This window comes from Trichechus manatus, unplaced genomic scaffold, assembly GCF_000243295.1.
Source record: "Trichechus manatus latirostris isolate Lorelei unplaced genomic scaffold, TriManLat1.0 scaffold00277, whole genome shotgun sequence".
NCBI classification, from domain to species: domain Eukaryota; kingdom Metazoa; phylum Chordata; class Mammalia; order Sirenia; family Trichechidae; genus Trichechus; species Trichechus manatus.
The window spans coordinates 21,772-36,665 of NW_004444213.1; the positions used below are offsets into that span (position 1 = coordinate 21,772).

At 45.5% G+C, this 14,894-nt stretch overlaps 1 protein-coding gene across 1 annotated transcript in view; it reads right to left on the minus strand.

Moving 5' to 3' along the window:
* Nucleotides 1-14: 14 nt before the first annotated feature.
* The window catches only part of LOC101354053 (arf-GAP with GTPase, ANK repeat and PH domain-containing protein 1), a gene marked incomplete at its 3' end in the record, with an annotated part of 110,129 nt that continues 95,249 nt past the window's right edge, over nt 15-14,894 (minus strand). Inside the window, exon 8 of the mRNA XM_023725016.1 lies at nt 15-142. Coding sequence (XP_023580784.1) covers nt 15-142 — 128 coding nt within the window. The remainder of the gene's footprint in view (nt 143-14,894) is intronic.

Consider the following 14,894-nt stretch of genomic DNA (forward strand, 5'->3'; position numbering starts at 1 on the left):
GCCGCCCAATGTACCTGGCTGATGTGCACGGCAGACATCTGGGCAGAGCAGACGGAGGAGTGGCTGGGAGAGTTGGGTAGGGATTTGCAGGGTCCGATGGAGAGCTGCTGCTTCTTTCTTGTGGTGACAATCTTCTGGGCAACTAGTGGGCACAAGGACAAGAGACATGAAGGCGAAGCTGGTGCCAAGGACAGGGAACAGGGCAGGGCCCGTTGGCTGCCCCAGAAATCTGCGATTCCCCTTTTCCGAGGGAAAACAAAACCCAAACCCACTGTTGTTGAGCCAATGCCGACTCATGGCGACCCCATGTGCTACAGAGTAGAACTGAGCTCTAGAGGGTTTTCGTGGCTGTGATCTTTATGGAAGCAGATCACCAGGGCTTTCTTCTGCAGAGCTGCTCAGTAAGTTTGAACCACCAAACTTTTGGTTAGTAGTTGAGCAGAAACCATTTGTGCTACCCAGGGGTCTTCCCTTTTTCCACAGGAACAGGGTTTGTGGATGCTACCTGGGCACGTGATTTCCCAGAGCCTGGACCCCTCCCATGTGAAGCTAAATGTGGCCAAGGCCACGTGAGCAAGCTCTGGCCAAGAGGGTGGAAGCAGAGGAGTTTCTGTGGCAGCTGCCAGGACTCCACCTTGGGAGAGCTGCTCTTTGCCCATTTCCCCCTTTTGTCTTTTTTGTTCTTGCTGTCTGGCATGCCCATATGCTGCCATCTTGGATCCAGAAGTCATCCTGAACCCCAGGGTGACCTTGGGAATAGAAGCCACATATGGGGGCACAAGATGGAAGGAGCCATAGAAGACTTCAGCAGGCCTGCATGGACCACCCTAGAAGCCTCCAACACAAAATGGAAATACACATCTATTTTGTTTAAGTTATTCTAATCAGGTTACTTTTTTCCTAGTTACTTGCAGCAAAAGCAATCCTAAGTAATACAAGGTAATTTAACCAACCCCCTTTGAAAGTCAAAAAGCTTTTCTTTTTTTTGCAAAGCCTAAAGAATAACTCTTCACTTTACCAGCTAGTGCATGGAATTATATTCAAGGACATGGAATTATATCAAAGACCTTTTCTTTTTTTTTATTTAAATATATTACCATCACATTGGAAATTAATCTTAATCAATACAAATCTAAATGCAACCAGCCATAACTTCTCTTGGCAAACAGGCTCGCTGATAAAGCAGAGTGAATTTAATTGGAAAGGAAACTGACAATTAGCAAACTCTTCCTACACCAACAGGGGTCACTGTAGAAGAGTAAGAGGCCAGTTTTTATTTGGACAGATGTGTGTCTTTGGGGACTTGCTGCAGTTAAGTTCCATAATATTCAATCCTCGCCTTTGTCCTGAGAGCTGCTCTTTTTGCCCGTGCCAAAGAACACATCATCTTCCGACCCACAGGTGATGACATAGCAGGACGCAAACAGTCTCTGCAAATACAATTTGAATAAGGAGCTCAAATGGCCACAGCCTATGGTTTTCATGTAAATGAATGATAGCACAGATCTGATGAAGTGAAAATGCAATATATAAAAAACGGCTCACGGAAACCAAGCAGCAGCTTCATTAGTTATGACCCACCTCCAATCGGCCTCTTATCATCCTGAAAGGATGATATCAATTAATTCATCTTCCTGTGCCGTACTGATCCTAACCTTCATCAGCTAATCACGTTTAAATTACAGAGGAATATGCAGCACTCTGTCATTTCACAACCATTGGCGTATCGATTTGGGATCTTTGAAGACATATATTAGAATATTTTAAAAGTCATTATGTGAATTCAAAAATAAAATCTAAGATCAGATTCTAGCAACTGAAAAATATACGTGTCCTATATGTGTTTGGAGCCCTGGTGGCGCTGTGGTTAAGAGCTCAGCTGCTAACCAAAAGGTCGGCAGTTCGAATCCACCAGCTGCTCCTTGAAAACCCTGCAAGGCAGTTCTACTCTGTCCTATAGGGTCACTATGAGTCAGAACTGACTTGCTGGCAACAGGTTTTTTATATGTGTACAGAAATTCCAGACCAAAACTAAGTTAACTTAAAATCATGATTGTTTAAGTGATCGCCAATTTCTTTTTTTTTTTTGGGGGGGGTGGCGGATAGCAAAAAGGCATTTTTGATTATCAACCATACACCATTTTCATTTCACTGCCAGCCTCAGAGTTAGGATTCAGCTGGATGAGCGTGCTGACTTTAATCTCTAAATGCACAGAAAATGTGTAAGTGACAGAAGGAAACAGGCCTAGGAAGCTGGGAGAACTATATAAATGTTTTCTATAACTCTGCTTTCTGAGCTAAGGAGAGAGTTGAGAAACTTCCTAAGACAAATCAAATATCTTATTAAGAACCTCATTTTATGAAACCCAAATGCAACTGAATGTTCTACCCTTCCTACTTGGAGGCTAGAAAGAGAGAGTTCACAAGTAAAGAGATTTTTACCGTAAAGACTCTCATTGAACTACCGGACAGGATTACACAAAACACAAGCTCCAAGTTAATACTAAACTTCATCTGTCCACTTAATTACCCCAGCAGTTAAAAAAGTGCACTCACATTATCTAATGACGACTAACAGTTTTGCTTACTACAACATTTATTCAGATTTGTCCTATTTCCTCATAATTTTTATGTTCTTCCTATCCCCATACACAAATGAAGGAAATGATTTATAAAAATATTTTAATTTTCAACATTATCATGCTCTTTACAATATCAACTTCAACTACTATAATGGCTAATGTTATGTGTCAACTTGGCCGGCCTACAATTCTCATGGTTTGGCAGACATTAGACTACGTGCTCCTGAATAATGTAATATAATGTAATCATCTTCCATGATGTGATCTGATGTGATCAGCCGATCAGTTGAAAGGGGAGTTTCCTTGGGGGTGTGGCCTGCATCTAGTATATAAATGGATGTTCTGACAAAGCTTGTTCTCTCTTCCAGCCCTCTGACCCTGTACTCTTCTTAACACCTGACCTCTGGTTCCTGGGACATAAGCCTGCAGAAGTCTCTGGCCTGCCACCTGACCTGAAGATTCTGGATTCACCAGACCCCGCAATGCCGTGAGCCAGCAGAGATCTTCAGCCTGCCACCTGACCTAGGGATTTGAGACTTGCCAGTTCCCACAACTGCATGAGCCATCTCCTTAAAGTAAATTTCCCTCCCTCTCTCTCTATATATACGCACACATATACATACATACAGGCCTCATGGTTTTGCTTCTCTAGAGAACCGAGACTAAGGCAGCTACGCTAGCACCACTGCATCGGCAGGACACTTTCTCCTAGAGAGGCACGCTCGCAGACAAGCTACGTCGTGGACCAGATGGCTCAAGTGGGGAAAGCGGGGACAGTCCGCTATGAATGGTGCTGGACGAAGCATGCAGATCTGACAGACAGACAGCAGGGAGCTGGGGTTAGATGCTAAGTGGAGACCTGGGGCAAACCAGGCAATGTTTGAGGGAGTGGACGCTTCTCCCTCAACTGGGAAAAGCTGCAGGTTGAGACCGATAACTAGAGAGAGGGGACAACTCTGAGTACGCAATGTTAGATGAGAATTAAGTACTAATGGTAAAGCTAATAAAATAACATTTCAAGTATTTATAACAGACACACGTGTAAAAGTCACCTGACACAAGATGAAATACAGATGTTACTTCACAAGAACATTTTAAACGAATAGTTATGAAGTAGAGATCATGGCATGCGTTATCTTCAACACCGCCAACAAAAGGTCGCGTTCACCGAACCCTCTTTGGAAAGCTCCTCCGTGAGAACCGTGGGGGTTTTACCCGGAGAACCTCCATCAATAATGAAACTAGCTCAAATCGTCAATCTCCCAGTAACATATAAAAGATCCCTTAATGTCTCAACTCAGTGTTAAATTACAGTACAGTGATCATTAAGCCATGCTATTAATTAAGAATAAATTAATTATCAAATTATCTATGAAGCTCTGAATTTGTGGCTTAGTGAGTTAAGAAAAGAAAGAAATTGGAAGTGGAGTTCTTGTCACCATGAAATACCAAAGCTAACGAGCGCTGGAGTGGAGGATCGTGTCTGACTGGCGACCTGCGCCTGTATTCTGTTTTTGCTTCCGTGGTCTCTACCTTTGGCACTGAGGAAGATCTGCCAGCAAAGCTACGTGACATCACACAGAGAGAGGGCGGGTGGGGTAGGTGCACTCTGGAAAGTCTCTTGGGTAACTCTGATTACACCATGAGGCTTAATGACAATTAGTGAATCACAGGACCCCACAGCCCAGCCTGGCACCCCGACACCTGGGGGAGCCCCCCACATTGCACTGCCCGCTCACAGTCTATGACGATGGGCCAACTCCATGGGTCCCCGGAATACTCTGGAAGTGCGAGATACTGTGCTTTATTTACCTTCCCGTGGCCAGCGGATGGCTGACACTCAACGGGCGTTCACCAAGTGTGTGGATCCACGAGTGAACAACCCAATGGGGAGAGGCGGTCATGAGAAGGCAGGGAGGATAGGGCAGAGCTCAGAAGAGCACCTGCCAAGACATTTTTAAGGATCTGGAATGCAAAGCAGAGTGACAGGTGTGGACTTCACATCCTCAAGGCAACAGGGAGTCACACAGTGTTCAAGGACCAGCCACAAGAGCAGGTTCACACTTTGGAAAGATAGCTGGTGGTGTGTGGAAGGTGCAAGTCGTCTCTACCTGGACACTGGGGAAGGGGAGTGTGGGTGTGCGTGAGTATGTGAGTGTATGTGTGTCTGAGTGTATGTGTGCGAGTGTGAGCGTGTGCGTGAGTGTGTGTGTGGCAGGGGGTGGTCCTGGCTCCCACGGCTTCCTGAGGGACGCACAAGAGCTGCCTTGTATTGAGACCTCTCCTATCGAAAAGCGATGTTAGGCTACATTTGATCCATATTTTGCAAGATTCTCGTTTTTGAGGGGGGGTGGTGGATTTTTTGGGGGGGTGAGGTTTAGTCTGAATATGCATCCCTTGATGATTCAAAGCTACCAGAAAGAGTTGTTATAACATGGTACAAACTTGATAATACAGTTTTAGCTGAGCCCCTGCTATGGGCTGAACTAGCCCCATCCCCCTAAGAAAACATGCTAAGGAGTCGACCTGGGTACTAGTGAACGCGGTCTTATTGGGAAACAGGGTCTTAGCAGATGTAGTTAGCTCCGATGAGATCATACTGGGGGGTAAGGGGGGTCCTAATCCAATACATCTACTGTTCTTCCAGGAAAAGGAGGAGACACCACGTGAGGATGGAAGGAGACTGGAGGGCTGCTGTCAAGACCCGAGAACGCCTGGGCCACCAGAAGCTGGCAAAGACAGAGAAGGACCCTCCCCTAGACCTTTCGGACAGAGCATGGCCCTGCTGCGCCCCCGCTCCCCGAGTTCAGGCCCCCGGCCTCCAGAACTGTGAGAGAATACATTTCTGTTGTTTTAAGCCCCACCCACCCGTTAGTGGTGCCTTCTGATAACGCCCCTAGGAAATGCATGCACCATCAGAGCTGAGAAACTTTCAAAGCAGATGAAGCATTTACCACTCCCTTCAAAAAGCATCTCCTAACTGTTCTCTGTGAATCTTATCCTGCCCCATTCCGAACGCCCTCCACCCTGACACCACGTCTTTCCTTCCAAAAACAGATCTGGCCTGAACACCTCCACGTTTCAACATAAACTGTAAACCAGCCAAGCAATTTTCTGATTATAGCAATCACTGAAGGGGCCCTGGTGACGCAGTGGTTAAGAGCTCGGCTGCCAACCAAAAGATAGCTTGAATCCACCAGCCGCTCCTTGGAAACCCTATGGGGCAGCTCTACTCTGTCCTATAGGGTCGCTATGAGTCAGAGTCGACTCGACGGCAACGGGTTTTAATAAAGGGAAAGAAAGATATCCTATAACTGAACAGGTCATGAAATTAGTCTGCTGTCACTGTTGTTAGCTCCCGTCAAGTTGGCCCCGAGTCACAACAGAACAAAATGCTGCCTCATCCCACGCCATCCCCAGAACGGGCTGCAGACCACCGTGGTCCATAGGGTTTTCATTGGCTGATCTTCCAAAGCAGATTACCAGACCTTTCTTCTTAGTCCATCTTAGTCTGGAAGCTCCGCTGGAACCTGTTCAGCTTCCTAGCCACACGGAAGCCTCCACTGACAGATGGGTGGTGGCTGTGCATGAGGTGCACTGGCTGGGAATCGAACCTGGGTCTCCTGCATGGGAGGCGAGGATTTTACCCCTGAACCACCACTGGGTGTGTAAAAAGGAAGCACTCATCCGCACATTTGCTGTTGGGTTATTGTCAGTGAAAACCCAAAGAGGTGCTTTGGCCAAAATCAACTGTCCACGCTGCCTGTGTGCCAAGCACGCCATCGGGAGAAAGAGTTTGGTGAATATCTTTTTTTTTCTGGTGGGGAAAATCCTTTGATGACTTACCTCCATATATCTTAGCACAAAACATGACAATATTTCTATTATATTAAAAAAAGAAAAACTTTTCTCCAAGACAGGCCATGGTTACAAAGCCAAACTCACTTTAATTTCTTCTAGTGGAGCTTTCAAATTTTTCCTCAAGTAATGAAGTCTGAATTCTTCATCTGAGATTCAGTTCCTGTCTGTATTCTTTTTATCTCGTTGTATTAAAACAAATTTATCTTCATTTATGTCGCAATTACCTATTAGGGTTGTTAATTTGCTGGAAATGAAGCTATTGTTTAATTGCTCCTATTAATCGGGGATTTAAATGCTGACTGTATTAAACAGTTACCTTCAGGACGGAACAAAGTCAAGGCTGCTGGCATTAATTTTAGAATTTTAGAATGAGGAGAAATTTCCAGCGTCACCCAGGCAGCTGGATTCCTCTTTTCCTTTTAGAGAAAAAGTGAAAGAACTTAAAATTAAAAAAAAAAAAAAGGTGTGTTGAAACAAATATGACCTATCCACCAATGTTCATACACGTATCTAATTTTGATATCCCACTACCCATCTGGCAGTTTGTCGTACGCGGTGGTGTGATGCTGAAAGCTATGCCACTGTCATTTCAAACACCCGTCGGGTTACCCATGGTGGACAGGTTTCAGCGGAGCTTCCAGACTAAGACAGACTAGGAAGAAAGGCCTGGTGATCTGCCTTCAGAAATTAGCCAATGAAAACGTGATGGATCACAACAGAATGCCGTCTGAGGTAGCGCTGGAAGATGAGCCCCCTCGGTTAGAAGGGACTCAAGATAAGCCACAACAAGGGCCTCAAGCACATCAACGATCGCTCAGATGGCGCAGGACTGGGCAACATTTCGTTCTGTTGTACATGGGTCACCAGGAGTCAGAGCTGACTCAATGGCAACTAACAACAGCACAATTCCGATATAAAGTTGTCATCAGCGAAAAGGGCGCTATCACAGCGATCTGTACAAACCACCCCCCCAGCCATGTTTCTTCCTAGCACAACTGTTCCTTTAATCGTCCCACAGCTGAGCTGCCGCAGGAAGCTGACCACCCGCTGGGGCTCCAGGCCTACAGAAGGACAGGTCTTTACATCCATACCCACAAGCACTGCCAGCACCTCTTCCCCAAAAACAAGCTTCAACACACCCTATCCCCCTAACACGGGATTGTCCTTCCACTGGTTTTGTCCATCACCAGTCTGAATGGGGGGCTCCTGTGGGCTCGACTTGGCTACACTCGGTACCCTCCCCCCAACCCTGGGGGCAGAAGGAAGGCCTTCCTGATGGTACTATATGGGGTCCCTCAGGGACGGTGTCACAGGTTCCAGTCTGCCCCACGTGCCCACAGGACGCTCAGTGGATGGGCAGCTCCAGGCTCAGTGATACATTCTGATGTGTACTGAAAACGCTCAGGGACCCTCCAGCCCCCCGCCCCAGTCCCCCATCCCATCCTGCCCCAACATCACACTCACATCCACACCTTCCCCAGTTTTCTAAGTCAGCTCCTGCCTCCTCCCAGCCCTGTATCCTGTCACCTAGATTATGGCCCGGTCTCCTGCCTGGCCACCTTCCCTGCACAATTCCCCAATTCTAAATCTTCTAGTCTTTCTGGTCTTCTAAGATGTCCTCAATTACTAGACTGGAAGCTTCTTGGGGTAACCAGCTCCTTCATCCAGGTCAGACTCCAGCCTAAAATCCCGTCTCTCTCTGCCTTGCTTCCCAGGACCTGGGCGCTGAAAGTGAAGAACTACATCGGACCTTGAGGTCCAGTCAGTACCTAGAGACACAGAAACCCACGCTGGGTGGGACCTGCAGCCCTGACGAGCCCTGGCTGCTCACCTGCCGCCTGTAGCAACCCACACTGCCGGGACCCCGAAGGCTCACGTCTCCACACTGCAAACTCATGTGGGTACCACAGCCCTGGGCGGTGAGTGTTGAGAGCTAGAAAGGAGGAAGGGGCACCCCAGCTCTGCCCCCTCAACGAAGCCCTCACCTGTGGGAGTGAGTCCCGGCCCTCTGGCATCGGTCAAGGCAGAATAACGTCTGTGAGGTGTGCTTGACCCACAGGGTGCAGCAGCCGTGCCAAAGGCCCAGCAAGGTCCTAGAATGCCCTTGGTCACACCACAAGTGACCACATACAGGACAGCAAGGCCCACAGGAAACAGACTGGCTGCCGCCCACCCCACCTTCAGTATGTGCAGTTGGCTGATTTTCCCTGTAACGTATCAAGGGAGGCCTCTTCTCTATGTTGTGTAGCATCGCTCATTCACTCACTCATTTATTCTCTCATTACGTCACTGAGCAGCTAGTCTATGCCAGGCAACATGGTAGATACGGGCTGATCATGGGACCTAGCCAGACAAACCTGCAGAGAATCTCGACCAACCCACCAGATGGCTAAGTGTACCTTACACCCCCCATCACAGCACACTACGGAAGATACACCTTCTAGAACTTTCCAGGATATACTTTTCTAAGTCACCAGAAGCCACACTCATCAACCTCAGCCCAAAAAACCAAAGCAGCTGCTGTCAAGTCAGCTTTGACTCCTGGCAACCCCATGTGTATCAGAGTAGAATTGTGCTCCATAGGGTTATCAATGGCTGATTTTTCGGGAGGAGACTGCCAGGCCTTTCTTCCGAGGCACCACTGGGTGGACTGGAACCTGCATCTTCCTGGTAGCAGCTGAGAGCGTTAATCGTTTGCACCACCCAGGGACCAATCTTGGCCCAGAACCCCAAAATCTCCCCCTGCCCTCCCCCTCGCCCGGCACTGGCTCCTTGCCCCGCCCCACCAGGTCATGGACAGCCTGGGGGGCATAAAGGTGCTGTGAAGAAGAGCACAGACTTATGATCGAAGCAAAGCAGGAATGATGTTAAAGAGGGAAATGTTGGGAGATAAGGAATATTGCAGACATGGGAGAATCGTTCCAAGAAGGAAAAAATCTGGAAGGATGAAATGTAAAGCATAAAACATGTCAAAAGTGTCATTTGTGGCGCAGGCTATAATTAGCAGGCGATGGGGAGAAGACTGAATGAAGTGGTCACCTGTGGGCATGGGCGTGCACATGCGTTGTGTACGTGTGCATGTACCCACAGAAACAGCAGCAAAGGCATCCACCTGTTAGCCTAGTCCAACCTGGAGAAGGTGGGGAGAGCCTGAGAACTTCAGGGTGAGAAGGGGGAAGCTGCTGTCACCCATCTTTCACAGGGGGGCGGGCGGAGGGTCCAGCTCAAATCCAGCATCACTGAGGTGCATGCTGAACTGGGAGGAGTCGGAACCTCCGTTGGGAATCGAAACCTGGGGAGGGGGAGTGTCACCTGCCTCCAAAGGACGCTCGATGCGGATAAAACTGGCACATTTTGGGGAAAGATGCTGAAGAGAAAAACGAAAAGGAGACAGGGAAGGAGAAGGGAAGGGTGTGCCGGGTAATGGCGCCCAGGAGCCCTGACACGTGGCCATTTGTGGCTGACGTGTCCAGCACTAGGGCCTGAAACACTGGGGGGTCTTTTTGCCCCTCTGGACAAATGGGCTCCCCCATTCAGAACTAAGCTGCTCAGAAGTAAACGAGTTTTACTCCTCTCTTAATAAAAGCCAAACCAGTTGCCAAACCTGTCAACTCCGACTCATGGTGACCCCACGTGTGTCAGAGTAGAATTGTGCTCCACAGGGTTTTCAGTGGCTGATTTTTTAGAAGTAGATGTCCAGGCCTTTCTTCTGAGGCACCTCTGGGTGGACTCCAAACCTCCAACCTTTTGGTTAGCTGCTGAGTGTGTTAACCATTTGCACTACCCAATGACTCCCTTCTCGTAATACGGCATAATAAAATTAGAAGGCTAAGTATCATTTCAGTAGATGTCCAGCTAACATTTATTATTAACGATTCCATTTAACTAAATAAGTAATCATTAAAACAATTCAACAGTTTCAAAGCAGCTTAGCCAGGTTAACCTGAAATGTGCAAAGATAGGTAAAGCTCACCAATTAAAGACCTTTTAAAGAGCAAGGCTTTAAGAAACAGAAAACTATTACATTCTCACCCTGACAGAAGTTAACCGGAGTTGAATACAGACTCCGATATTGTAAAAATGTACCATTTCAAACGCTACAATTAGGCCCAACACAAACCTGTTCAAAAGGCCAGGCTGTGATTAACTTTCTCCCTCACTTATTCTCAAGTTGGATGCAAATCAGCATCTTTCAAGCCGAGGCGAGTGAATATCCCAATAAATTGGCAATACAATTTAGCTGGCAGGCAGGGCTGCAAAAGATAAATGGCTTAAACAAAGAAGGGAAAAATGAACCTGTCACTTCTTCTCAACTCATCAAGCTGTCTTGCACAGAAAGTTGATGATTCGGGAGCAGAAATGTCTGACACCCCCTGAAGGTGAAGGCTCCCTGCCCCCAGCAATTCTTTAATCTGCACGGAAGCCTGCACCCCATCCTTTCTGCACCAGGCGGGACTACAGGGCTTACGCATTTCTGAGCCATGATTTTTCACAAGGGCCAAATCACGGGTTACAAACTCGGATGTGGGCACAGCTTACCAAAGAAATGGAAGACCCAGTGTCAATGCAAATAAACAGCGGTATCTGAGGAAAACAATTATCACACATTACAAAGACAGACCTGAAAGAGAAAAAAGTTACCGCTATAAAGATTTTAAAATGTGGAAGGACAAAAAGAGAAGATGCCACACACAGCAATAAAGTACAAAGTGGACCGTGCTGAATTATTCCAGCTAAAGAAACTGCAGAAAGATTTCGAGCAAAACAGGTGCAGAGGCCAAGATGCGTGGTGATCAGGACAGGGCAAGGTTCTAAATAAAACCAATACTGGAGACGTAAAAGCTGTGATTGCATTTTGAAATCAGGAACCTTGAGACAGATACAGTTAAATTCAATAATAGGTTTTCATTTAAAAAATTAGCATAGCTTGGTTAAGGTCTGCTTGACCAAACTCATCAGACGTAATCTGCTTCTGTTTTAAGAGGTGCAGGCTAAGAGGAAAGGGTGTTTAGAAGTTCTCAAATCTCTGTGCTTGTCACCAGCACCTTCTCCTTCAAAAATCTCCTAACTTTCAAGAAAAATGCAAGTTATCTATCACAAGGGAAGCTATTGTCCTATATCCAGAAATAATTACCCTTACAACAATCGCCATAAAAAAGACATTTTCTTCTTCAAGTGGGGAAGAAGACATCTTGGTTGGAACCTGAGCAAACCACTCCTTTCAGCGGCTGTTAATAAGGAGCCCCCAGTGGTCTGCAGCCACGTTGAGGCTTCCGGGCCGTGACAGTGATACACACACTGAATTATACCATGTATTGTGATGCAATTAGGAAGAAGGATGAGATGACAGAACAGATTTCCACTCGGTCCTCAACAGAGCTTTGTGCATTAAGTCATTGTAACGCTCTATCCACCGCCCATCAATTATTATTATTTAATGGGGATTACCGCCCAGAAACCTGCATTTCTGATAACTGCAAGTCCTCTGAGTGAGCTTTCCCTCTAGTGATAGTCACTTAGTCACTTAAACTATATCACAAAATAAAGGATGAATTCATGGTCCAAATAAAATAAAAAATACCATAAAATTCGAGATATATCTTTCTCTTGGGTCCTGGTTACTGAAGAGTTAACTATACAGTGTCGAGAAACTTCTCCTAAGTTTTTTTTTTCTCTTTAATAAGAAATTAAGTTTATCAATTGCCATTGTAATTACTCACAGCACCTCAGGTAATTAAAAGGGATCTAAATCTAATTTTATTTACATTTAGACTACCTGCGGTCATCTCCGATCAAGATTTCACGTTTGTGACTAATCATGTCGAAGTGTTAATTAGAGTTCAGCAGAGAATACTGATTGATTCGGAATTTGTAATCTGCTGTAATGTAATAATAGTGAGGAAGTCAAAGTATCCTTTTCTGTTCCACCAATTTCTACGAACAACTGGTATTCTTCAAAGAAGCAAGTCTTTTAATTCCAGAAAGCCACAATCTAAAAAAAAAAAATAATTGTGGCTCATAACAGTACTGCAGACTTCTGTGTGTGAGTGACAAAGTACTCCACACTAAAGGAAGTTTATCTAGACCTGTCGGCATGCAAAGATTCCTACAATGATATTTTAAATGGGCTAACAATTGGGCTGATTTCTCCCAACATTTTATTACACAAAATTTTTAAACATACACAAAAAGTTGAAAGAACTGTATAGTGAATACCCATCTACACACATCAACTAGCTTCTACAGTTGTAACATGTTGTTATACTGGCTTTATTATACAGCAATTCATTGATCCACCCATGCATCCATCCATCTATCCAACCTATCCAATCACCCATCTGTTCATTATCTACCCATCCATCCAACCACCTGTCCATCCAACCACCCGTCCATCCAACCACCCGTCCATCCAACCATCCGTCCATCCATCCGTCCATCCATCCAACCTATCCAATCACCCATCTGTTCATTATCTACCCATCCATCCAACCACCCGTCCATCCAGCCATCCGTCCAGCCATCCATCCATCCATCTCATTTTCCAGTGCATTTCAAATAAGTTGCAGATACATTCCAGCACGCAAATAATTAACTGGTGTTCATTATGCGTTTAACGGTTCTTTTTTGAGATAAAACTTACATACTGTGAAATGCATAAATCTTAGGCGTACCATGTCATGAGTTTTCACAAATGCCATTAACCCAAAGCCCTATGAACTCATGGAACATTTTCACCCTCCTAGAAAGTTTCCTCGAGCCCTCATCAATCCCCCACTCCCACTACTGCACGATCGCGTAACGGTTTTTTGTTTTTGTTTTACCATAGGGTAATTCTGCCTGTTGTAGAACTCAATATATTACCATAGGGTAATTCTGCCTGTTGCAGAACTTAATATATCACCATAGGGTAATTCTGCCTGTTGTAGAACTCAATATATTACCATAGGGTAATTCTGCCTGTTGCAGAACTCAATATAAACGGAAGCACACAACCGCTCCTCTTTGCGTGCATGCCTCTTTTCATTCAGCACAGTGTTTTTTCAGCCCATCCATAGGAACAAGTAACTTCATCACTGACGTACCAAAATACTAGAATCCTATGATTACCAAAATACCAGATGCCATTGAGTTGATTTCAACTCATGGTGACCCCATGTGCGTCAGAGCAGAACTGTGCTCCACAGAATTTTCAATGGCTGATTTTTAGGAAGCAGACTGCCAGGCCTTTCTTCCAAGGCACCTCTTGGTGGACTCGAACCTCCAACCTTTCAGTTAACAGCTGAGAGCATTAACCATTTGCACTACCCAGGGCCTCCAGTGAAACACAATGTCCTTCACCACCCCCTCCACAGGATTCTATGACAATATGGTTATCTCCTGCCACGAAGAAAACTACACCTAATTATCCATTTTAACTTCCCTCGTCCTGTCAAGGATAAGAAAGAAAGAAACAGCTCGCATCTGAAGAACAGTAAACCTATTTCTAAATTTATTTGACCGGGGGTATATGACAGTGTCAGCTGTAGATATTAGAGTCTTTAGACCATTAAGTTCAAACCCTTTCTTCCTTACCCAAAAGTCTTACTTGAATCCACCCTAAGAAATCTCCTTCATTAACAAAAACCTGAGCCATGTTGTCCTTGGTGACATGATCGTCTGGACTTACTGAGAAAAACTGTAATAAAAAAATCCAACGTGGACACTTCAAAAACCAGTCACAGAATCACAAACTAGAGCCTGACACCCCAATCTACACACACACACACCCCAACCAGTGGCCCACACAAAAAGAGCTTAATAGTTTAAAATATTAAAAAAAAATTTAATATCTTATAATTTGTTGCATTTATAGCTGTAGAGTTACTTCCTATACGATGCGTATTCTATGGCTGCAGGCTGCACAGCTATCCTTTAAAACACAAGTAAAAAGCAGATTTAGACTTTAACATACTGCAAGGTTTACCTCGATGTGGAACACTAAGAAAATTAAACAAGCTAGACCGTTACTTCAACACCATTCATAGGTGATATTTCAAAGGAGAGAGGAAATAGCTGGTTATGACGACTTTTACTTCGTCAGAGGGCAGACTTTTCTTCTGGGGTTCGGAGTCGTTCTCTTCATATTGCTGCACATCTCCTTGTGTCTACTGACAATGTATATGTTCACACAGAAGCTTTTCTAGTGAAGCTTTTGGGAATTTATTTTGAGAGGAAAAGCCGAATATGGGAAGATAAGAACAGAACTCAAGTGTGTGCTGGCTAGTAACCCAAACCCTTACTACCTATCTCAGGAATTAGGGGAAGTAATTTGAAAGTATGGAGTCCCAGCAGCGCAATGCTTAAGCGCTTGGCGGCTAACCAAAAGGTCGTAGGTTCAAACCCACTCACTGGCTCTGACGGAGAAAGAGCTGGTGGTCTGCTTCCATAAAGATCACAGCCTAGAAAACCCTA